Raw genomic sequence first — 27099 nt, forward strand, 5'->3', positions numbered from 1 at the left:
ATAAAATTTTGTTTACTGGCAACTTTGATGTTATCGTTGATAAAAAAATTCGAAAGACACTTATAAATGTCACTTTGTAAAAGTAGAAAAGTTAATAAAACATCTTTGATTAAAACCAAACAAAACACAACAAAGTGTCATTACATTATTAAGGCTAATATTAAAGGAAACATATCGATTTAGGGACTTAATAATGATGTAAAAAACTTTGAAAAGTTTGCTAATATCTTTGTGTAATTTATAAACATGGAAGGCCCTGGCATGAGTTTGTTTCAAGGGGCAGCGAGTATTCACATTAATAACAGCGCACAAGACAGACTCGAAGAGCAAGAAGAACTTGAGGACCAAAAACGTTTAAACGAAGAAGTACGTTATGACATAAAGTAGAGCTGTATTGGTGTGACATTAGGTTACAAAGTTTGTTTATTGTTTTAGTTGAAACATAATTTAGAGAACGCCTTCGACGATCTTCAAGACGATGATGAGAATAGTTCTGTAAACAGTAGCGGCAATTACACATTAGATGCCACCCGTGCTAATGGTGGTACGTAAATACGACAGTATAGTTAGAATTTAAAAAACACATCTTTACTTTAATAACTCTTTGTTATATATATATAATTATTATAAACATCTTTAAACTTTTACATTATTTTATATTTTTACAGTTCATCATCCTAGTAGGACTGGTTTACCTCCCACATATGTAGAATCATTAAATCATTTAAAAGAATCCCAACTCGGCTCCGATTCGCCAAAACCTTACTGTGAGACCCCAAAAAACCATATTCAGCACATGAGAATTCATGAAGATGCAATGAAACAGCCTTTCAGTCCGTTTGGAGCTGGAGATGGGCAGAATCACTACTTTAATCAAGATTTCGGAGGTATGCCCGGTTTGATTTATATGTATTGCCTTTATAAAAGAAACGTATAAGCTGCTATAATTAAAGCGGACAGGATATTATAAAAAAGTAAATTGTATGAAAAATTTTAGTGCAAAATTGGGTATTCTAATCAGTACTCAGTGTCCGTGAAAGTGTTAAAAAATATTTTTTTTAATATTTTTTATATAAATAAAAATGAATGTTTAACCGCATAACTCGATAATGGCTTGACAAATTTGACTAGTTTATATTTTCGTACGTTCCTTAAAGCCCACGGAAAGTTTTAATACTAAAAATTAAAATTTAAAAAAATCTAGACATTTAATTTTTACCATTAACTTTTGACAGAGAGAAGTTTGTTGGGTTAGTAGGTTAGTAGGGCAGTTAGTTTCAAATATATGTGTATGCATTTAATATTTTGCTGTCAAATTATATACTTTTGCCTATAGTCGTCACTAAATTATAGGCCCATTTGGACATATGTCATCGGGACGTAAATAGCAAAGTCACCATATAACTCGGTATTCGATACTCACGATAAGTCGATTCAAGTTTGTATGAGTATTTAATTAATTTGATTATGTAATGTAAAATGTATTTGATTAAAATTTTGATCAGAAATTTAACTTAAAATTTAATTTTTTTTTTTTTTTATTTTAATTATGTGATATATCCACAGGCTTATTATGCCCGTGCTTTTGTTATTCCATATATTATTATGATTATTTTTTAACATGCATCGGTACTTCACCGCAACTTAGAATCTAGAAGCCTTAATAACTAGTCTTAAAATTTCAAATTTCTTCAAGTCGACGCGAGTCCACTGACCAAGACTATTCTACATATTGCTTTTTTTTATATTCTTATATACTAATTATTTTTATTATATTTACACTTATTTGCTAACTACAATATATGTACACTTATTTTCTAACTACAATATATGTACACTTATTTGCTACTTACAATGTACACTTAATCTATGTTATTGTTAGTAGTTAGGTACTTTTTTTTGTGCTTAGGAATCGTTTTATCCATTTAAATTTCTTTTTTAAACGACTTCCAAAAAAGGAGGAGGTTCTCAATTCGACTGTATTTTTTTTTATTTTTATGTATGTTACATCAGAACTTTTGCCCGTGTGGACCGATTTCGACAAATTTTGTTTTAATCGAAAGGTGGTGTGTGCCAATTGGTCCCATTTAAATTTATTTGAGATCTAACAACTACTTTTCGAGTTATATCTAATAATGTGTTTTTACTTGACGCTTTTTTCGTCGACCTACGTTGTATTATACCGCATAACTTTCTACTGGATGTACCGATTTTGATAATTCTTTTTTTGTTAGAAAGGGGATATCCCTAGTTTGGTACCGTGATAAGGAAACTAGGATCTGATGATGGGATCCCAGAGGAATCGAGGGAAACTCTCGAAAATCCGTAATAACTTTTTACTGGGTGTACCGATTTTGATAATTGTTAATTTAATCGAAAGCTGATGTTTATCATGTGGTCACATATAAATTTTATTGAGACCTGATAACTACTTTTTGAGTAATCTTTAATAACGCGTAGTTGCTTGACTATTTTTTCGTCGATCTACGTTGTATTACTGGTCGATGTAATTGAAGTCGGTTTTTTTTTCGTTTGCGAGCAAACACAATTATTTTTAATTTTTATTAATATATTATATGACTAATCCTATCTTATTAAGTAAATATATAAAGCCTTATCATTACAATTACATTATCCTATTCCTATACTATTACATTCAATTTTATTATTTATATTACTTACTTTACACTTTTACAATACAATGATGTCTTCACACCTCTACATTTTCCAACATTTTGAGCACATTCTCAATGACGGCAGCATCTCTATGGTGAATGGCCATCTTGAGACTATGCTCAAGGATTTTCTTGTCCGTCATCTCCGCTGCCCTCGCCACAAAGCGACCAATTGCGTCGTCACGGTCGTCGGTGTAGTAGACACAGGTGTTGGTGTGTCTAGTCACCGCGACTACAGCGTGCGAAACGCTGTCGTGGATCTTGAGCCTCCTTGTATTTGTCTGGATGACGATGACGTCCTCATAGGTCTGGCCCTGCGCCTCATGAATGGTTAAGACGCGCGATCCCTCACCGGACCCGTATCCCTGGTCAGTCAGCAATCTCTTCTCCTCTTGCGTAAATACCAGGTACAGGGTTCGGTCCCTTCCTACAGGAATGCGCACGCCTGTGAGACTCTCCACTCGCAAAGATCGGATCTTTGTGCTTGAGCTGTACATGGACTTGTAAACCTCTTTAAAACCAAAAAAACTTTAATACTGTCGGTAATATGAAATAATACAATGGTACAAAAAGTCGATTTGTCATTATTGTATATTTTTATATTGTTTTCTATTGTTTACACGAAATTAAATCATTATAATGAAACAATTTTTTCGGATTTTAGCGCGGTTAATTAGTCAAATCAAAATTTTATTTATGACATTGAGCGCCAAGCTCTTTGTTTCAGTATCACGACACAATATTTAATTACGATTAAAATTGAATGAAGCTAGTGAATTGTGTGTGCTAATGAAATTCAGTAATTATTTAGTTACAGTACTAGTGTTTAAAAAAAAGGCTTACAACGTAACTGTTTTTGAGATGTTTCATAATAATTAGAAATTGCATGTTACTATGCGTGAAAAAAATACTCCCAATATATTCTATCATATTATTTAACGCGCCAAAAAATTTACGTATGTTTAAAAACACTTTATGTTATTAATAATTCTTTAATAGTTTCTTACAGTTTTGTACCAAGTTACGCTCTGGGGTATTTATCAAATGTCCAAATGGGTCTCTTATTTTAGGACGACTATAATCATCTTATATATAAAACTCTCATGTCACTATGTTAGTTACCATACCCCTCCGTAACAACTGGACCGATTTTTATAAAATTTTGTGTGCACTATAAGGTCTGAGAATCAGCCAACATCTATTTTTCATACCTCTAAGCTATAAGGGGCGGGGGGGTGATTAAAGGAGATTATAACATATATGGCAAAACAACGTTTGCAGGGTCAGCTAGCAATATGTATCATATTCAACTATAACTATTCATAAGCTATACAAGTATCCAAGTTTTAGGTAACAGCTGACTGATACACATATATTTTTTTAATGAATATACATATAAAATAAAATAAAAATCACGCAAAAGGCGCATTAAGACGTCTTAGTACTTAGTTATGTATAATATTATGTATGTATGTGTGTATATATGTATTTATGTTGACATGTATTTATATGCGTAGTGTGTGTACATATTATTATGTAATGTGTTCTGTAATTTTTTTTTGTATAGTTAATATATTTTTAATATGTGTATGTATGTATATGTATGCATGTATGTGTGTATATTTGGTCTTCTTCCTGTTCTATTAATTCTAATTCTGTACACTCTTTCCGCTTTTTTCACATTATCTCCTCCAAGCTGGTTGTCTGGAAGAGATCGCTGTTTAGCGATAAGACCGCTTGTTGTACATTTCTTTTTGTGAATCGTTTTGTAAATTGTAAACTTTTTTTATGTGTACAATAAAGAGTAAATTAAATTAAATTAAGACGTCGAGTTGCCGAAAATAGTCCGTGTTTATCATACATATAAAATAATATATATTATACCTAGATTTAGGTTGAGTCAAACTTGAAACCCAGGAGCAGCAAGCAACATCATCGCCAATTGTGCCAAGTGTCCAATCTTTTGATGTGATTCCATTTAATTTTCAGGACAACTCAATGGCTATGACAATAGACAAGAACTTATGAATAATGAACAACTGAAAGTCTTATATGAGGTATTAAAATATTTGATTTACCATTTCTCTATTGCTAAAATGACAAAAACTATTAATTTAAAATCGATAATCGGCGAAAAGCTGACGGCGAAGATGGCTCCCATAGTCCTTAAAGAAAATTTTATTGATGTGAAAAATTAAATATTTATTTGTAAAACTGCTATTAATTTATTGTAATTGTTCATATTTATATCCAAATAAAATATGTAATATTATTACAATTAACACTCTTGTTTTAAATATGTCTGTCTTACAGATGCGGGTTAAAGAATGTCAACAATTTGCAACAAAAATAGAGGAACTTGACACAGAAATAGACAGTTTACGAGCGAAATTCTCTGCTGCTGTGCTTGACAAAGATAAGGCTGAACTTTCATTACAGCAATCTCGACATTTGCTTGGTCAGTAAGATAACTGTCTGTATCTGGACGATATATTCCCTACTATGAGTAACGATCGCTATCAGGTGTACATGATAACAACCGGGACCGACAGCTTAACGTGCTCTCCGAGGCACAGTGGAGAGGCCCATAAGGACTAACAACCAGACCGGAAATAAATATTTGTATAAGCACAAATATCCACTCCGAGCGGAAACCTAGCCCGTGGCCGTCGGTGTTTGGGCGCCGCCGACACGGCACACACACCATTACATCTTAAGCGATCACTTAATAAGTTTCCCCTGTATTAACAATAATTTGCACCTGTTGAATATTCCAAGTCTTATCCTTGCAGCTTCAAGCAACCATAAGTCATTGGAGCTAGAACAACAAATGAGTGCTCTCCGTGAAAAAGTTAGGCAAAGTGAGAATGAAAAAGAACAACTGAGATTGGAACTGAGGGCTACCGACAGTGCACTACAAGATGCTCAACAGCGACTCCATACCTTACAAGTACGTCAACTGCTTCCTAATTTATGTGTAGTGAAATCTAAAATACAAAAATAACAATAGCCGTAACAATAGGTTCTGCAGCTCTAGCATACGTAGTAAAGGCGCGAAATTTAAAAACTTAAATTTAAAATGTGTTTAGAACTAATTTGAATAACTAAAATTATGTCGCTTTAACTCCAAAATATAAGTTAGCTACTGCTGTATAAATACATAAAATTTGATAACTTTACTATAGTAACAAATGTAATTTAAGACTTTATTGAAATTGGAATTTTAAATTTCGCGCCATTACTACACATGCTGCAATTGCTCCCAGCGCCTTTCGAAATGCAACCCAAATAAGCGTTTTTCTGAATGAAGTTCAAATACTCGACAACAGATGGCGCCACTACACTTAATTTTTCCAAGTTGAAGGGTTGGAAAAGCCCTTATATCTGTACAAACGCACTTTAGGTGAAAAGGGGAACTTTCTTGTTCGAGGGGGGATAAAGGGCTATCACACTATATAAGTCCCTTTATCGTGCCGGTACTCCTTTTTAAGTTTTATCCGCTCGCACATTTTATCAACTTAGTTTTATTATACATAATAATAATAGTGATAATGATAACACAGATCAGCAGATCCTCAAATGAAAAAGTTCATTAAACTACCAAACAAAAACCTTTAGATTTATTTTACAAATTCAGATATTTGGATAAAGCAAAATACACATTCACAACATACATTTGTACATTTTAAAAAACATAAATTATTGTAACAAATCAGAGTAAGCAATTATATTTTATAGGTGGCGCACTCACATGATACCGATGCCTTGTTTAGAGAACAACAAGACAGGTAAAGTTTATTTTTCATATTAATTTTTGCAATATTAGAACTGTTAAATATTTATATAAATTTGAATTAAAACCATATTTTTTTGTAATTCTAGACATCGCGAAGAGATGGATAGGCTACATAATGATTTGATGAAGGCTAAGAATAGACTGGATGAAAAAGTTAGTATGTAAAATATTTTTTATTCTTTTTGAACCAAATTCAAAAAAGGAGGAGGTTACTCAATTCGACCGTATATATTTTTCATATAATTTTTATGTGTAAGTCTCACGTTTTAAATTGTTTCAGTATCTAAGAAACATATTTATTTCATGATTAAAATCTTAAGTCCTTCTAGATGAAAGTATAAAACCTTTTTATATCAAAAATTTACTCTACATAATCATATTATAGTTATTATTATGTGAAAGGTTAAATAAAAATTTTATGTGTATATATTTTTAGGACAATGAAATTAAATTGCTTGAAAAACAGTGTAGGGAGCGTGACAAAGAAAAAGAAGAGATTTTAATAGAAAAAGGAGCAACAATAAATAGGTTGGCCAGCGAACTAGAAGCGGCACAGAGCAGGCTAGTTAGTGGTGAGACATCTCGGTTAAAAGAAAAAATGTTCCAATTAACATCAGAAAGAAATGCAGCCAGGGAGCAAGTAAAAGAACTTGGGGTAAGGATTTTATATAACTTTTTTTATTTAGGCTTAGCGTCCTCTCCGAGGCACGGTTGGGAGACCCGCAAGGGCTGCACAAAGAGCCAGACCCCAATAAACATCTTTATGGCCAATAAAAATGCTTGTCATGTGCGGGTATCGAACCCGCAACCGCCAGCGCAACAGCCACAAACCAGTGATGTGACTGTAGCGCCAACGCGTCGTCAACTTCTATTAAAGCTAAAAATGTAGCTGTGGAAAGGATTTCTCAACTTTATTCTTCAAATTATAGATAATTGTCGAATTAGGCCTAGTTCCAAATTTATTCAAAAAATTCGTTTTACTCACAAACAGTTAAATTTCGAACACATCGTGTTAACAGCGGATCAAAGAGCTGGGTTTGTCATTTTAATTTTTCCAATAATAGGGGATGTAATGTCTCCGAAACTGTTTACCACTACGCTGAAGGATGTCTTTAAAACCTTAGATTGGGGGAACGAGGTATCAACGTCAATGTCGAATACACCTCTCACATTTGCGAAGACGGAGGATCTAGGCCAAATGCTGGGTGGCCTAAATGAGCCCTCCCGACAAGGCTGTTTCGGTATGATTTTGGAGAAAACGCAAGTTATGTCGACCAAAAGTCCCGGTATCATACAATTGTACCCTTCTCAAAGTTGTTCAGGATTATGATGTCTACCGAAACAACTTCGACAAGGAAGTCGACAGGAAAATTCGGTGGGGCTGGGCGGCTTTTGGCAGGCTTTGTCGAGTCTTCACATAGAAGATTTCGCAATGCTTGAAGACAAAAGTCCTCGAGCAATGCATCCTGTCTTTTTTTTCGCGGGGAAATACTTTTATGCACCCCGCCGACGGGGCCGGCGGGAGTGTGGGACTACTGGCCAACCCAGACTACCTCCTAAAACCCAGCGGTGCCCTCATCACCATAGGGGAGCCACGGGATCGCTGTCGCGTGCTAAAGCGATGCCCCGGCGGTTGGCCCGCCATTTGCGGGCCGCCTTCGTCCATAGAGCGCCTACTGTGAGCGCTCTATCACCCCGGAAAAAAATGGTGAAAAAATGAGAAAAGAATGGTGGTGCAATGCGTGCTTAACATACGGTGCCGAGACGTGAACTGACTGGTCCACAAGTTTAAAGTCAATGGAAGTGCAAAGGAACGGGCTATGCTTTTGGAGTCTCTCTCAAAGATAGGATTACAAATGAGACTTACCGCGAAAATGACCGAAAATAATCGACATAGCCCACAGAATTAGCAAGTTGAAGTCCACCTGTGTCGCAGGACCGATGGCCGTTGGAGCAGACGTGTCCTGGAGTGAAGGTCGCGTAATGGGAAACGCAGTGTGGGACATCCTCCGGTACGTTGGACCGTCGACCTAAGTAAGCTGGATGACGATTGCAGAAAACCGAGATGTCTGGCGCGAACTTGGGCAGGCCTTGTCCAGCTGTGGACTGCAATAGGCTGAACTGACTGATTTATTGTATTAGTTACTGTTACAAATTCTAAGTATTCTAAAAAATAAAAGACACGCACGGCTTGTGTTATTTGCCCGGAAAAATATTAAAACAAAGCACAACATATTTAAATTCCTTCTGCAAAATCTTTCTTCGGCGAATCTCTGCGAAATGAACCGAAACTTTTAAGTATGTATATTTTAAGGTTACAGATCGATTTTTATTTCGGATATACGATAATTTCGGTTACGGTTGCGAGGCTTCAAAACATCCCTAATTTTAATCATAATATTTCTTAATATTTTGCAAGCTACAATGTGAAGTTCTTTAATTCTATTACAATAAGTTAAGCAACATAAGTGTTGTTTTAGCTGTAAATAGAGTTGAATATCTTTACTATAACGCATCTATAGCAAATTTAATGGCTCTAAAACATCAATCAAGTCTTTTATCTCAACGCCAAAGGAAGTTACACTTAAGAATCACGCTCTATCTTTCAACGGTGTGATAATTTTCTCAAAAAATACCATCACTGGATCCGGTTTACCGGATTGCAATCTCTATTTATAACATTTTTTTATTGATGCTCCTCTCTTAATTGTTGCCTTCCTTTATAAATGGAATTATGGAATATCCAATACCAAAAGAAATTTTCAATTCGAACCAATATTATTATTTAAGGAACGTACCCATACTACGTGACCCGTTCGTGGGAGGGAGGTCTTTAAAAATACCACGCTTGGTCACAGGGGGTCTTAGGTTTTCGTCTCGTAGTCATTAATCACTAGAAAAATCTCACGCTTTTTCGGGCTATATTCAAATATGCGATTTCTAAACTCACAAGTGGCAACACTGATGCAAATATGCCAGGATGTCAGCTGATCAAAAACTGTGGTAATGGTTAAAATTTTATTTAAGCCATACTTCTGAATTACTACGTGAAAACTGGAGGGGGAGGGAGGGTCTTAACAAATACTATGAGTAGTCACCAAGGGTGGGGAGGGGGTTAAAAATTGTAATAACAGGTCACGTAATATGGGTATGTTCCCTTATTCCTGTAAATAGCGCGTTTAACCTTACACACTCTTCAGCTTTATAAATATTAGTATACATAAAAAATAAAAACACTTTCTTTTCAGTCTAAATTGGAAGTAACTGCACAAGAATTAGTTATGTGTCGCAATAAAGTGTTGACAGGCCAAAGGGAGTATGAGAACTGGAGAACAACACTTAACCAAATACTAATGGAGGCTTTACCGGACAACACTTTTAATAAAGGTAATTAATTCAATTTAATTATAATTTTTTTTTCCTGTAAAATACTTCTACGATTTTAAAGAAGTAGCACTTATTGAGTCTGTAACGTGATAATATCCCATTGCTAGGCATAGGCCTCTTTCTCTATTTAGGAGAAGGGTACTAAATTACATTGATACAATTAATTACACAATATAAAAAAAAATTATAAGAAAGAAAAAGAAAAACAAATTTAATAACTGAATAAGACTATTTTAAAAACAATATTTTACTATCTAAGATTTTTATTTTTGTGTTACCCACATTAGGAATTCTAAACATTTTTGAATATCATATCAAAAATTGACCGCTCCAGCGGGGTTCGAACCCGCGTCTCCGACTTGCCGTGTCGGCGCTCTAGCCAATTAAGCTATGGAACGATGCACCCGCTCGAGCGAAATTTTCGATATGATAATTTTTAATTTTCGGTTTAAGCGAACCGTGGCGCCGTCTATAGTGAGCTCTTTACAGAAACCCGTAACTATTCAAAGTTTCATATTACAATGAAAATCTTTGACAGGAGACGACACCGTGCTATTTTTAATATCTAAGATTTTTATTTTTGTGTTACCCACATTAGGAATTCTACGGAGGAATTCTAACGGCGCCACGGTTCGCGCCGACACGGCAAGTCGGAGACGCGGGTTCGAACCCCGCTGGAGCGGTCAATTTTTGATATGATATTCAAAAATGTTTAGAATTCCTAATGTGGGTAACACAAAAATAAAAATCTTAGATATTAAAAATAGCACGGTGTCGTCTCCTGTCAAAGATTTTCATTGTAATATGAAACTTTGAATAGTTACGGGTTTCTGTAAAGAGCTCACTATAGACGGCGCCACGGTTCGCTTAAACCGAAAATTAAAAATTATCATATCGAAAATTTTCGCTCGAGCGGGTGCATCGTTCCATAGCTTAATTGGCTAGAGCGCCGACACGGCAAGTCGGAGACGCGGGTTCGAACCCCGCTGGAGCGGTCAATTTTTGATATGATATTCAAAAATGTTTACAATATTTTACGATGATTTTATACTGAAATTTGTTGAAAACAACATTTTTTTTTACCTATGATGATGATTTCAAGATTTTTTTTTAAATTAAAGTAATTATAGTTATTATTCTACTACTGGAATTACGTTGTAAAGATCATATATTTAATGAATGTCTATTTCACTAAAAGTTATGTATTATATTCATAAACAAAAATACACATGATTAATTACCTCTGCTAAAAATAGTTGTTCAACTGGGTTCAATTCTAGGTCTTTTACTATTATTAATATATATCAATGATCTCCTACTATATGTTAAAGCCTACTTGAATAAAGAAAGTTTTAATTTTATAATAATAATTTTAACAGCCGATCCACCATCCCCGGGAAAATTTGCGACTCTTAAAGAAGTACTGAATCGCTATAAACAGCAGATGCAAAAACTGTCAACTCTGCAAGATGAACTAACAAAACGGTATAAATTATTTCTAATTTAACTATAAATAATTACATAATTCTTTTATTGATAAAGCTACAGAGGTAACAACAATTTATGAGAGATATGCTACACTTTATAAAAGTTTAGCTGATAAAGCTATCTGACGTAATAAAGGAAAACAAATAAAAGTTTTTTATTTATTTTTATATTAAAATCCATTTTACTAGCCTGCTGCTTTCTGTCCCGTGGGCTGCGGTTTTATTCTCGCCTGAGTCTGAATGTAATATCGTCGGGGTTAGTGCAAAACCGCGTAAATAGCATTGGTTAATATCGCGTATCTGACAAAAGAAAGAGCCAATAATACAATTTAAACATGAACTATACCGTATCTATGTTGAAAAGGTAACAAAAAAGACAGGGAGTGGCTTCCAGAAAACTTTTTGAAGATGTTCTGAAAGGTACATACCCTTGTTTCAACCGAAAAGAGATGCATGTGATCTATGTTGTTCATATTAAGTAGGGGATATTACTGAAGAAGAATATCAGCAACATTTATCACGAAAACATTCAACTAGACAAGAAAATACCTCAGACAAAGGAGATGATTATTGTTAGAATAATAATAATAGCAAAAGAATAAAAATAAATAATAATAACCAGACAACCTTAACCTTATATAGGACACGGCAAGTGAAAGCGTTAGGGAAGTGTATAAAGAGAAGTGACGAATAGTGTCACCTAAAACGATATCAATTATCGAGTAAAAAGACAAATACATACATACATACATACATGCATACATATATACATGCACGCACACATCCACACCCACGCACACCCACACCCACACACACCCACACACCAACACCCCCACACGCCCACACACCCACACGCCCACACACCCACACGCCCACACCCACACGCCCACACACCCACACGCCCACAAACCCACACACCCACACGCCCATACACACATACACATATATACTAATATTATAAAGAGGTAAAGTTTCTAACTTTGTTTGTTTATAGGGTTGTTGTTTGTACTCTTCGCAAATACTGATCAAAGCTACACTGTTCAGGAGTTATATAGGCTATATTGGAACGAATTCCTTACGGCAGGCTTGATATTTGGCTTGGCGACCGAACTGAAAAAAAATGTGATACTAAAACCGTAAGAAAAATATATAACAGAAGTGACGTAATATCAGTCACACGACTGTATAATATGACGTTTGTAAAACTAAAATATTACTAGTAAATCTTATACTGTCGACAGAAATAAAGACATATCGCTGTCCCCGGGCAATAAAGCGGTAAATATCAATAAGCGGCAATAAAGCGATAAATATCAAAAATCAAATTTTACAGGAGAAATAAAAGAAGCTAATTTGTTTATAGTGCAGTGTACAGTGATCCAAAACAGACGTACAATATGTCAAATGAAAGCTATTTTTTTTACCAATTTAAGCTTTTAAAAATAATTTTTTAAAAACAAATCGTATAATTTTTTAATGAAATAATTAAAAAAATGTATAATTCAATTCATAGATGATACTATTTTAATTGCAAGATCATTAACAATTACTGTAAAGATGTTCACCGGTTTTTTGTGTTATGTTTCTTAGAGTAATGCAATAAATACATAACTTAGTCGTAAGAGAATTATCCATGCAATAAAACGGTTATTGTCATTTATTCTAACGAAATATTAATGAAAAAAACTGAAAAAAATAAGAGTGATAGATTGATACTCAGAGAAGCCAAAAATTAAATAACATTAAAAAGGGTGTAACCGGCGTATACCGCTTTATTGCCCGGGGCCAGCGATATGTTTTTTTATTTCACTTAATATTTTGAATTATTATTATTATTTTTTTGTTTTATTTATTTCATTTTACGGTATTTGATGTTTTCTAAAATACTAAATTTCCTAAATATTTGTATGTACTTAATTAAAAACCATTCAACAAAATTAAAAAAAATTACGAACTAGAAAATATATCTAAAATTTCAAATTTTTTTTTCAAATTGTTTTGCTTCTATACTATCCGAAGGAACTTCGTTCCTACCTGGTGTCCCATGACACCACAGAATTTTTTTATTGTTATTGAAGAAAAATTTCAATGAAAAATATAATATAGTACATGTAAATCAAGTCGGAGAAATGCGAGCGAGATGAAAACTACTATATATTTGCTTCACAAAAATAATAATTAACGCCCAACATGGGCACGGATCGGCTAGTATATATATCTAAATAAACATACGCAAAAAATACTGTACTTATAAACGAAACACATATAATATAGATAAATGCATAGAATACATATTACAAGTGTAGTAATACTCATACATGATATTATGCAGAGATATTAAAAACAATTATAATATTTTAAGTGAGAAATAGTGCGCCTTGAGGTATTTTTATAGGAGGAAGTAGAGCATTCCAAAGTTGAACAGCTTTAACGGAAAAAGAGTTGGGAGTAAAAAGAAGTAGTGTGGGCTGGAGTTTCGAGCATCGAAGTAGACTCGGATCTAAGGGTGCAGTCGTGCGTAATACAAAGATATTTGAAACGCTACTTAACGTACAGAGGTGTATCAGAATGAAAAGTTATACAATATAGTAACGAGAGTATGTGAGTATGTCTGCGAAAGTGAATCGGAAGCCACTTGAGACGATTGCAAAATTCGGACACATTGTCATCTTGTCAAGTCAGGAGTTCGAATGTCAAGTTAGAAGTTATTCCACGTATATAAGTTCTTTAAGTCATTTTTAAATTGTTTATTGATGTAGGTAAATCGTCAGTTTAGCGTGAGAATAAATTTGAAGATCACCACATTTTTAGAAGGGCCGTAGCCGTACTATGACCTTTATGGAAACTGGACTGATAAGGATTTAGGATATCATTAGAGGAAAGAAGTGAAGTTATCTGTTGATAGGCAAGACTCTCTAAAACTTTAGACAGGAAAGGGAGAATGGCTATTGATATGGCAAAGATCGAAAAACATAGAGGAATTAGATTTTTTAGTTAGTTTTGTTTCATTTCAAAACCGCGTAACTTACTCTTAGATTCCAATGTTGGTCAAATCAAATCCGGGTAATTGACGTAGGGCCTAAATGATTTACTTTAAGGGAATACTTTTCCTAACAAGAGATAGAACACATACCTAAATAATTACTCTCTGTGTAAAAATGAGCTCAAAATTCGTTTAAATAAAAAACTTATTAAATTTTAACCTTCCCCTGTAAAGTTACATCTAGTGCAGATACGCGCTCCCTACCTATAGCAGATACGCGGATTTGCACTATCCCCGACGACTATATCGGCCGGTTGTTATCTATAACACAAGCATTAAGTTGCTTACCTAAAGACAAGATGACTGTGTGTGTATATCATAAGATGTATATAGAAGAATTTTACTATTCGCAACTTATGAATCTAAAATTTGTAATTAATTAGATTAGTTAAAACAGAGGGTATGTTCAGTTGTAGCATTTGTGTTACCTCCCATAGATACAGCCAATCACTAACTTATGTACAAGATAAACTTAACCAGAAACAATAAAACAGGCTCTTAAATAACATTTACTATTGGTTACAGTGAAAAACGATTGGAACAACATCGAAAGCAAGAGTCGGAATTACGGACAAAATTAGAAGAACAAAAAGGTATAGAAATGCAACTCAATTCACGATTGGCCATGCTACAGAACAAACTGGAGTTACTGGGAACCAACTCTGATAGTGAGTTAGTTGAAACGTACAAACAGCAAAATGAAATAATGAGGAAAGATACGGAAGATCTAAGGGCTGAAATAAAAAATGTAAGTAAAGATACTGGTAAACTAGGCTACCTGACTTCCCCTTACCCCTCTCGTGAACTGTTAATTTATGAATTTAAAATATTTGTTAGGTTTTATGAACATTCCAACTTTCTGTGCAATTTCCTTAATTTTTCATTCCATAAAAACCTTCTACAAATTATTAGTAGTATATATATATAGCCGTAGTAGTTATGTTATAACTGTCAAAAAACAAGCATTAACACAGTTACATTTTGAAAGCACTACTTTCTTTAGTTATCTACTCCTTTCATCTTTCTAAGTAAGCTGTCAATTAGTTGGCACACTGTTGCTAATGTCCTTCATAGGAAACTTATAATTTAATATCAGGAAGCAACTAAGCAAGTAAGGTTTACTTGCCTTTTTCTTTTCCCATAATAAAGATGATTAAAATAAATATCTAATGTATTCTTGCAAACATGCAGACAACTAATGATAAACTGTCAATTTATAGCTGGAATTGAAATATGCAGAGCTTGAAATGGAGTATGAAAAGCTTAAAACTGAAAAAGGCAGTCGGGCGTCTCTCATTCAGGAAGCAAATGCGGATCTCATGCGTGAGTTAGAGAGATATAACGGGCAATTAAAAGAAACGCTTAAAGAAAACACCGAGTTGAAGATGTTGTATCTGCAGGTGTGTGATTCATTTGATGAGAAAGTGGGAAGTAAACAATTTTTGTGGTTCTGTATTCTCATCTTGATCTTAGGGGATTTCTATTAGGGATTAGAAAGATAGATTCCAGATTAAATTCCCTTTTAGTATTGGTTACGCAAATCTATCAAAGGGATTTCTGATAAATTGTAATGAATTCGTATTCAATAATTTGACTAATAAGATGAGGACACAAGGCTTTAATTATACTGAATGACTGACTTGGGATGAGAATTTTGTAGATGTTAGGTTAGGTTCCTTTAGAGTATTTATCTTTCACGTAATAGCATCGAATATTCACTTCGATTTTAAAAATCGCTCTTAAATTTTTTTATACACAATTATAATGAGCACCCGTGCCCATATAAAAGAATTTTGTTACATGTTCAAATCTTCCAGTCTTGTAAACAACCCTTGTAAATATGTATTATGACTAAGACTGATGTGACAAAAAAATAAAATTTAAAATAAGTTTTATTTGTTAGTACAAAATATATGGGACCGTCTTTGTTTTTTTTTTTTGTTTTTTTTTGTAAGGTTACTCTTGTGGAATAAGGAATTCATTGTGCCTGATTGTGTATTTCGTTGCGCTGGTTGGAGTTTACATTTCAAATCAGTTTAATTGTTATAAAAAATAAAATAAATGAGTGCGTCCTTCTTCAAAAGTTTAATTAGCTTTTTTTATTATTAGTTTTGTAATACTTCAGGTGTGTAGCGCTCGGGACGCAGTTACGAGAGAATTAAAAGAAGTACAAACAAAAACACAGAGAGAATTAGAACAATACAAATCACAAGAGAGAGAGTATATCGAAAGAATAGAGAAAGAAAAAAGACTAGTGGAGAAAATGACAGCCGACGTGCGTAACTATAAAGAGGAGTTGGACAGGGCAAACAAAAGGATATCGGAGCTACAAAAGGAATTTACTGACAAACAGAAGGAATTTACTGAAAAACTTAACAAGTTTCTTGAGGGTAAGTTTGAATAACATATTATATTGGACTGATTTGAAATTTGTAAATATCCCACTTTTGACCAAAGGTCTGCTATCCAAAAGGCTTGTAAATGAATTCTCCACGCTGCTCCAATGCATGCTTAAGAGCCATTTCACAAAAATTGGTAATAATCCGCGGAATTGAAACATTTTGACGTCATTAATCTCGGTATTGGATGCAATAATATAATTTCTATTATTGAAATTTAATAGAGCAACCCTTGTTGTAAGGGAATAAGGAGAAACAATTTTGATATATATTATGTGTATAAAATTATTAGCCTTTTCATCAGCCTCCTCCCTGGGTAAACGGTCGCAATGTATACTTTGAAGTCCTACTTTTTAATAACCTCTACGTTGAAACCATTTTTAAAAAAATATCGTTATATGTGTAATATAATTTTGTTGAATACTAGGACAGATTTTTATTTCATTTGTATCTCTATTAATCGATAAAAAAAAATTAAAGTTACAAATAAGTATAGTTTTAAAAGCGATATTTTTCTTAGAAAACTAAGAAATTTCAACGAACTATCTTCATCAAAGTAAACTTACATCATTAAGGTAAAAAAAAATTAATTAAAAGATGTAAACATTTTATATTAAATAATAAAAAGATAGTATATATTACCACGCATCAAGCCCAGTAAATCAGTCGAGCGTATATATACAAAGCACTCTGTGGTCGAGCGCCAGCGCTCTTAGAGGTAAGGTCTACGCCAAATTCTGCGCAGCCGTCTCTTTCGCTCACACGCGCCAAGCGCCTGTTGTTATAGTGGATAAACCGCATTTGAACTTTCATAAAAATAAAAACATATTACGAAAATGACTGTAAAATAATATAATGATAATTTCTGTAAACAAATGTATAATTTTTTTTTCTCATATTATCAATAAAAATAAACATTTAAATCTGTTTATCTTGTTATTTGTTAATTAATATGTTTGTCGGTGTTATTGAGTTTATAAAAAATTAAAACCGGCAAAATTTGATGGTCAACTAACATTCACATACAGATTTTCTGGGACATAATAAAATGCTATTTTATTCATATCGTAAAGTCAAAAAACTAAATAAATTTAAAAAGAAATTGTTTCATAAAATTGATTTTTTATTTTTATTTTAAATTTATTGACTGTTGTTATATAACAGATTTAAAATTTTTAAAAAATTAATTATGTAAAAAACATTTTATACCATAGTTATTAATTTTTATTATACATTAGAAAATGATCAAGATGGTCTTTTGGTTGTCACACTATTCTAACTATAATAGCACAAAGATGCGACCAAATTTACCTAAATTTGCAAAGCGAAAAATTGTGAAATGGCTCTTAATGATAATATCTGGGTATATTATCTTAGTTTGTAATGTACCCAGTGTTTAGTTATAAATTTTTATTTTATTGTTTGATTTATTTTTCTGCCTTGATTTTCTTTTATTATTGTCGGGTTTTTATTTTGAAATTTATTTGTATTATTATTTTTGTAAATGACATCATTTTGACTTTCGTTAAGCGTGTATATCACCTTATGGCGAAATAAATGTTTTCATTTCATTTCATTTCCCAACCACGAGTGGCAATCACTATCAGGTGAATATGATAACAACCGAGACTTATAATTTTACGTGCACTGTGTGACATGGTCGGGAAACCTAGTATTAATTTACTAGCTTTTCCCCGCAGTTTCATTCGCGTTAATTTAAAAAAAAACGTAGTAAAATATTAAATAACCTATAGCCTTCCTCGGTAAATGGAATATCCTAAACAAAAAGAATTCAATTCAGACCTGTAGATTCTGAGATTAGTCCTGTACGACCGTGTGTGTATGTTGTAGATATTTATTTATTTTATTTATTATAGAGCGCTTAAACGAACAAACTTCTCAGTTTTATACTTTTAGTATAAGGGTATCTACCCTTCTAAGGTCGCAAACAAATATTTGAATTCATACAAATAAATATCTGCTCTATGCTGAAACTGAAGCAACGACCTCACATTTGGGGATGCACTACATCAGAACTATCTATAACACTATCTTACACATCCCCTTATAACGTCAACAAACTGTTGACACTTTGTTTAGTTACTTGAGCCCTAGTATGACTGACAGAATTGTAATTTTCTTTCAGATGAAAAGACAGCTATGCGAAAAGAAATGGAAGCTTGTGCTCAGTGCGAGAAACAAATTAAACATATACGGGCTTTAGAAGATCAACTTAGCAAGTGTAACATGAAATTAGGTACATATTATATTCAGTTGGTTTTTTCTTATATATTTTATGTGCTATATGCACGTAACACTACATAAGCTGCCAAAAACCATTTATTTTTTTATTTTAAAAACAAAAGTAGTATTTAAATATCATTATAATAATGAAAAAAAAAACTCATATCACAAGATTAGTTGCTGTTTAAAGTTTTGTTTATTTAGTAACTAGCTGACCTGGCGAACTTCGTATCACCTTATTCTTTGCTGAATAATAACATAATATATCAAAATAAAATATAGCCTATCTTTTAAGTTGGATCAAACTGCAAACGGTGTTCAAATTTGATTAAAATCGGTTAAGTAGTTTAGGAGTCGTCGAGTCCATTTGAAAGACTTGGTTTGCTTTCTATTTAACTTTGTTATGTAGATTATTCAGCAATAAACAAGTACGAGTATAGTAATAACGCAACTACCGAGTATTTATCTAACATATAACATTGATTATTATCACTATACTACATGGTATTTTCACAAAATCTTTTATCTTCATTAGCGGCCCAAGAAAGCAATGAAACCCTAATGAAGGAGTTAAAAGGCAAAGCGGAGTTTTTCCAGAAGTACATCGTAGAACGTTACAAGAAGCTAAGCGACTTGCGTTCTGTTGGCACTAATACGGACCATGGAGTGTGTGGCAATAACGATCACGATCACAACGGCGACCACGATAACGACAACGATCACAAAAACTACCACGATCACGACAGCAATTCCGACCACGACCACGATCATCAGGTGACGTTTTGTTCATGAGACGAAAGCTATGTTGTAGTATTCGTTTCTTTTATTTCTGTTTCTTTGCTAGTGGATAGTTAGAGCGTGTATGTTGTGTGTTTACATATTTTTAGGGTTCCATACCGTACATAAAGGGTAAAAACGGGACCCTATTACTAAGACTTCGCTGTCCGTCCGTCCGTCCGTCCGTCTATCCGTCTGTCTGTCTGTCTGTCTGTCTGTCTGTCTGTATTTGTTTCTTTCTTTCTGTCTGTCACCAGGCAGTATTTTAAGAACGGCGATAGCTTGACAGTCGAAATTTTCACAAATGATGTACTTCTGTTGCCGCTATAACAACAAATACTAAAAACAAAATAAAATAAATATTTAAGGGAGGCTCCCATACAAAAAACGCCATTTTTTGCCTATTTTTGCTCGTTATCAATAAATGGTAACAGGTAGATACTTGAAATATTCACAAAATACTTAATTTTATATTTACTTTAATAATGAATAATAAAATTAAACTTTAGTTTAGGGTACTCTTGACCTCGCCTTTTATCTAAACGTCCCTTATTTGGTCTCGAAACGTCCGCCTAAGTCTACCCCTTCCAACCCTTCAATTCACACTCGCCTTATACACTTTTTTCGTCAATTGTTCTTCACTCATTCTCTCGACATGGCCAAGCCATCTGAGCAAACCTTTCTCAATTTTTGTCACTACATCTTCTTTTAGACAACAACGTTTCCTTATCTCACACTTTATTATCGTGTCACTCAGTTTAACTCGTATCATAGGTACTTCTTAACGCTCTCATGTCAACTTCATTTATTCTGCTTTCATGTTTCTTCTGCCACACCCAACTTTCAATTCCGCACATGAGTGTCGGAACCAACACCCCCTCATGCACAGCCAAACGAGCCTTGTTAGACACGTTCCGATTGCTCAATAATTGTGTTTGCTCGCAAACGAAAAAAAAACCGACTTCAATTACATCGACAAGTAATACAACGTAGATCGACGAAAAAATAGTCAAGCAACTACGCGTTATCAAAGATTACTCAAAAAGTAGTTATCAGATCTCGATAAAATTTATATGTCACCACATGATAAACATCAGCTTTCGACTAAATTAAAAATTATCAAAATCGGTACACCCAGTAAAAAGTTATTACGGATTTTCGAGAGTTTCCCTCGATTCCTCTGGGATCCCATCATCAGACCCTGGTTTCCTTATCACGGTACCAAACTAGGGATATCCTCTTTCCAACAAAAAAAGAATTATCAAAATCGATACATCCAGTAGAAAGTTATGCGGTATAATACAACGTAGGTCGACGAAAAAAGCGTCAAGTAAAAACACATTATTAGATATAACTCGAAAAGTATTTGTTAGATCTCAAATAAATTTAAATGGGACCAATTGGCACACACCACCTTTCGATTAAAACAAAATTTGTCGAAATCGGTCCACCCGGTCAAAAGTTCTGATGTAACATACATAAAAAAAAAAAAAAAAAAAAAAAAAAAAAAAAAAATACAGTCGAATTGAGAACCTCCTCCTTTTTTGGAAGTCGGTTAAAAAAAAGGATTGCAAAGCTCCATTCGCCGTGTTTCCTGCATTCACTCTTCTTTCAATATCACTCTCGCACTTTCCATCTCTTGTAAAATCAATCATACTTCTATACTCACCCTTATCTCTTGTATACAAATGGATCTTTTTGTGGTCAAACATTGTGTTGGCCACGCAAAGATTCCATTCCAAGCATACTTCAAGCAGGCTTCTCCCGTTGTCATTCACTCTCTCGTCCCCAAACGTACCCAGAAGTCCTTTATACCCATCACGCTTTACTCCAACCCATCCATTAAAGTCCCCTAACATCACGATCCGTTCATTTTCTCCGCACTTATTCAAGACATCTCTCATGCTATCCCAAAATTTCTCTCTCTCTCTTGTTGGGCTTTTAATAACCCACCTCCGCGCAGCTCTGTCGGTGCATAGACCCCAAGGATAACAAGGGGACTCCCGACCAGTATGCCGTGTAGGGACCATGAACCGTGGTGTCACATCCCTTCCTCTTGGTTTTGTTCATGCACAGAATATCTATACATCGTTCATCCCTCCATCGTTATAATTATAATAATTGTTAAAAATTGTAGAGTAAAAAAATATCATTATTAATTTCAGACGGAGTTAATGATGAAGGAAAAAGCGATACGCGATCAAATAGCCGAGAAATTCACATTAGAAATAAAAACTATCGAAATGAACTGCGCGCGACGATTAAAAGAAATGGAAACAGAACAGTTGACCGCCGTCACTAAGTTAAAAGACTTACTCGAACGAAAAGCTACAGAGATAGACACTTTGAAACAGTTTATATTATCAGAAAGAGCGAAAGTTACGCAGATACTGGAATCAAAGGAAAACGAAATATCTGTTCTAATAAAAGAACACAATGAACTACAAAACGAATGTCAAAAGGCAAAAGATGATTTAATCGAATGGCGATTAAAGGCTGAAAAGTACAAAGATAGACTCTCTCGTTTAGGTTCCTTAGAAGATATAGCTAAGAGAGAAAAAGAAGATTGGAAACAGAAAACTAGTTCGAATGCTAAAGAATGTCACGCGTTGAAAGTTAAGTTAGTCGAGTTACAGGAAAACTTGGCGCATGTTGAGGAAAAGTATTCAAAAGTGCAATCTGATTATCAAATGTTACAAGAAAAGTACAAAAACGCCAAGAGAACTGTTTTTACATATAAGGTGAACCATCTTACTATAGGTTTAAATATTTGAATTTTCTAATTTTTATGTTCAATCCAAGTATACATAGGTTCTTATTTTTTTTAATAACGGTATTATATATTGACATAAGGGATTCCTAGTAGCAAATATACTTCTATGTATAAAAATATATACTAGAAGAATGAACCTAAAACTAAAAACCTTAAAATATATATATATAATATAATAACTAAAATATATTATTAAAATGAGTCCCTTTAGGCAAGGCTCCGAAGATACTGGCAGCGTTCCCCCTTTGAATAGCTAGAGTAATTTTTGTCCGAGGTAACTGCCAGCTCTTCGGTCTCTTGTGATGTTAAATAACCTTTTTGCTATTTCCTTAAAAATCCTTATAGCACTAGGACCCCACGGACCAAGGGTCTCGACACCAAATGGGACAAAATCATATTCGGAGCCTAGACAGATACCTTTATATACCTGTTTCGTGGTACTTTAGTAAATTTCACATGGGGCACATCAAAATGATAAAATTTTGCGTGACGTATTTGGTGGACGGCCCTTTAGTCTTATTATTGTCATTTTTTGATAGTCTGTTATAACAGATGTATTAATTTTTACTCTAAGTCTTTTTAAAAAACTGTACTGTTATTACTTAGAAATTTATCATAATTCATATACTAAACGCAGCTTTAGGTGATATAAATATCATCCAATAATTCTTAGTGTTAAAGTGCGACCAATTCTTTTTCATTCATTGTTTACTAACTTTTTCGTTAGAGCAGTGGTCAAAGCAATTAACAGTTACACTAGCGGTTGTAGATTCGATATCCATTCGTGACAAATTTTCGTATAGAGTATAGCAAACCATGCAAATGAATTTTGCGTTTTGGTATTTAGAATGCAAAATTTCGTGTCGTTGAGTATGAGGTCTTTATTAATAATTAAGTACGAGTAACTGGAAATGTTTCAGGATTACATGGCGAAAAAAGACACCCACATAAACAACGAAATGAACAGAATACAAGATGAATATCGTAAGATTTTTGTGAAACTGCAGAATCAAATAAACTATTATGTTAACTGTAGAGTGCAAGAGGATAGGAAACACAAGGAAAAGAGACAACAGCATGTACAAATTGATGTAAGTATGATCCCCAATTATATAAATAGGTCGCCAAACGAGCGTACGGCTCACCTGATGATAAGCGGTTACTGTAGCTTATAGATGCCTGATGCCTGATGTATTATATGGATGTGATCTTTTGTAAGGCCGAGGTACTTCCCCAGTCGGGCTGCTCCAGATTTTGATATCTGTGACCAAATTTGTTTTACAAAATTATAAAAATGGATTCTAATAAATATTAAAACAACTAACCAAAAGAAATGTTTATTATAATTTGTTTTATTTATCATCAAACTTATACAGTAAAAGCAAAAATAACATTATTATTTAAAAATCATATTTTTATAAAACAGGCATCAAATTCTTAATTTTAGTGTCTATTAAGAAGTAAATTCTGTTAAGTAATATTTAATGTAATATTAAAGAAAAACAATTGGCAAATTCGATTAGAACACACCTATATAACATAGGGGTACTATGTTCCACGAGATTACGAATCCCTTTTCCTATTAATTGTTTTAAATTTTGAATTTCCTGTTAAATTAGTTATAAATGCCTCCTACTTGTAATTATAAATAGGTGTAATTGATATTTGTATATGGTATTAATATAGAAATTCGTAAAATATATAAAAAACATTTCGTTAATATGAAAAGTTGTCTTCTATTTGTAACTCTTATACTTAGGTCTATTTTGAATTTGTAAATGGCGTTGATATTTTTAACTCACATAGGTTTCATTGGAATGGTGTAGTTCGCGTCATGTAAAAAGAACGCTGAAAGAAACTGGAGGGGGTGCGTTTGCGCATGGGTATATCGCGCACAAAAGTACTACTCTTTTATTTTTTTATTAGGCTTTCACTCGCGGCTTCGTATAATGGTTATTGGTAAATAAGTATAATAATTATCACTTTACAAAATCACAATTTTTTTTTTAAACAAAAGCAACAACAAATTTTTTAGTTATTGAAATGTCGTACTCAAAAATATGAATTATCTGTACTCTCGATATTCGTATTTTAATAGTTTTTATGTGTTTAAAATGATAAATTGATATTTGTTTTTTAGTGAAATAAATAGTAAATAGAGTTTTACAAGTGTCCGTATGCTAATGTGTTGTGAAAGTAAGTGATAAATGCGGAAAAAACGTGAATTACGATTGACAGTGGTTTGTTTACCAAATAAGACTGTTCCAAAAAATGAACAGTACGAAAACGTTTTTTCAAGAGTTGGCAACACTGTAAATCGTCTTTGCGCATTTTGACAGCCAGCGTTCTTTTTACATGACGTGACTTATATGTTATACTTAAATAATTTTTCTCACTTCTCTATGTAAAACTATTTCGTAATTTAAAACTTTTGTGCGCGATAGATTTTTTTTTTTATTTAAGTGATATATGGCAGGCTTATTATGCCCGTGCTTTGTTATTCCATTTCTTTTATTTTTTTGTTTAAACGCATCAGTACTTCACTGCAACTTTAGAATCCTACGCGATAGTATTTTGAGTCGACGTTGAACTGTCCAACCAATAGCACCCAATATCACCGGCAAGCATGCGACACGTGATAAACACGCCCGCCCCCTACCCCATACTACTAAATAGACCGATAAACCGCTTCTGCGCAGCTTCAAGGCCAGCGTTCTTTTTACATGACGCGAACTATATATGTATTTATAGCATTTTTTGAAATATATAGGTACCTAATATTTCATTCATAAGAATAATTCTTTATTCCAGTACACAGCAAAGTTAAATGAATTAACGGAAGATTTCGCACGTCTCGCTCAATCGAACTTCAAGGACAATCCAGACATTCACTGACACCCAAAGAACGTGTCACTTGTACAATTTGAACTAATATATAGTATTTCATTTATACTTTATTTTATAATGTTATAACTAATTAAAAATTACCTCAATTTGGTTATAGAATAACCTAAACAGTACAAGAAATGACAAATCTCATGTTAAAAATTTTAAGAATTGTATTATAAAATGCTGAAACGTAAAATTAATAAATTTTAATAGTTGTAATAATGTATGACACAAATCACCTTTCGCCTAACTTTAATTAAGATTTTTTTTATTAATTATAGTTGAATTAAAGGTCTTTGACATTAAAATAAAGTAAGAACTTTATTATGTAGCGATCGAACAAAATTCGTAAAACTGATGAGGGTCCGTTATATTAGCGACTAGCTGTGAACGCGACTTTGTCCGCGTAGAATTTAACAAAAAAAAAAATTATTGTTCGTTCGCAGAGTTATAAAATAAATAAATTTCTAAAATAAAAGTAGTGTAAGTTACTTCTTATCACATCAGCTATCTGCCAGTGAAAGTCCCGTCTAAATCAGTCCAGCTGTTGCAGAGATTAGCCGAAACAAACAAACAGACAGACAAAAAAGCCGTTATTTTAATATTACAAACAGACACTCCAATTTTATTTATTTGTATATATCTGGTATTGTAGATATCTGGCGATAGAAATCACCATATTATATCTTGTACACAGACCTCGATGATTTTAAGTTTCCTAATTATTATTTTTAAGACATAAGACAAGACAGGTTTCTTTTTAAATAGCATAATTATTATCTACTGGTGCATTAAATTGTGAGTACGGTATTGCGGCAACCGTGATAAAGTACTTAAAGTGGAAAATCACTACATTTTTTTTTCTATATTAAATTCGATCGTCTCATTTTCATTGGAAAAGTATGGTTTAAGTATAATTTGTTGGATAGTGAATATCTCTGATATGTATCTTTGATATCCGTGCCATGTTCAATTTCTGGTTCAAAACTTTTTATTTTATTTTATTTGGATAGCTTACAGCTTATTATAACTATAACTAATACAGAATATGAATAAAAAAAAAGCTAATAACAAGCTACCACATATAGAAGTATTAATGGGCGAAAAGTACTTAAAATAATTTTATTTGGAAGTCGATGATTCTTTTTATGTTTGAAGACAACATCAGTGCCGAAGCAATAAATAAGGACAACAATAATGTTTTTGGAAATTTTTAATCTTTGACGGTTTACATAATCCATTATTTTTTATGGAAATAAGAAAAAGACAAAAATAAGTGGCTACTTCAATAATATTAATAATTTAGTGCCTTTGTATTAAACACGTTTTGGGTACGTGATATTTTCAACAAAAAGTTGATACATTAGTTTTAATAATTTACTATTAATGTAAGTAAAATGAAAATTTTTCGATGTTTACAATTATAAAGATTTGTATTTGTAATAATAATAGATAGTGATTGAAAAATTAATTCAAGTTATGTTGATCTAATATTATATTTTTGATAAAATGTTCACTATTGAGAAATAATAATTCCTGTGATAGTTTGTAAATATAAAACAGTATTAAATTGTTCAAATATTATCTCAACATTCCAAATAATTCCACAATATCTATTACATGTGCAAA

The 27099-nt window shown here is 33.1% G+C and overlaps 1 protein-coding gene across 1 annotated transcript; it reads left to right on the forward strand.

The window, feature by feature from the left end:
- The first annotated feature begins 28 nt into the window (after positions 1 to 28).
- Positions 29 to 25782, forward strand: LOC123663869 (intracellular protein transport protein USO1). Its single transcript, XM_045598514.1, has 19 exons — positions 29 to 366; positions 436 to 544; positions 669 to 887; positions 4665 to 4732; positions 4989 to 5133; positions 5468 to 5625; positions 6414 to 6463; positions 6558 to 6624; positions 6908 to 7126; positions 9720 to 9858; positions 11238 to 11343; positions 14914 to 15136; positions 15609 to 15788; positions 16514 to 16778; positions 18934 to 19044; positions 19567 to 19805; positions 21974 to 22549; positions 23502 to 23672; positions 25393 to 25782. Exons 1-19 carry the CDS (start codon positions 247 to 249, stop codon positions 25474 to 25476), a joined length of 3249 nt encoding a protein of 1082 aa, XP_045454470.1. The 5' UTR covers positions 29 to 246; the 3' UTR covers positions 25477 to 25782.
- Positions 25783 to 27099: the final 1317 nt, after the last annotated feature.

Source organism: Melitaea cinxia, chromosome 21 (genome assembly GCF_905220565.1).
Source record: "Melitaea cinxia chromosome 21, ilMelCinx1.1, whole genome shotgun sequence".
Lineage (NCBI taxonomy): Eukaryota > Metazoa > Arthropoda > Insecta > Lepidoptera > Nymphalidae > Melitaea > Melitaea cinxia.

Coding starts and splice junctions, on each gene's coding strand:
- LOC123663869 (XM_045598514.1), top strand. CDS start 247: ATGGAAGGCCCTGGCATGAGTTTGTTTCAAGGGGCAGCGAGTATTCAC. Junction 545..668: donor TGCCACCCGTGCTAATGGTG/GTACGTAAATAC, acceptor ATATTTTTACAG/TTCATCATCCTAGTAGGACT. Junction 9,859..11,237: donor GGACAACACTTTTAATAAAG/GTAATTAATTCA, acceptor TAATTTTAACAG/CCGATCCACCATCCCCGGGA.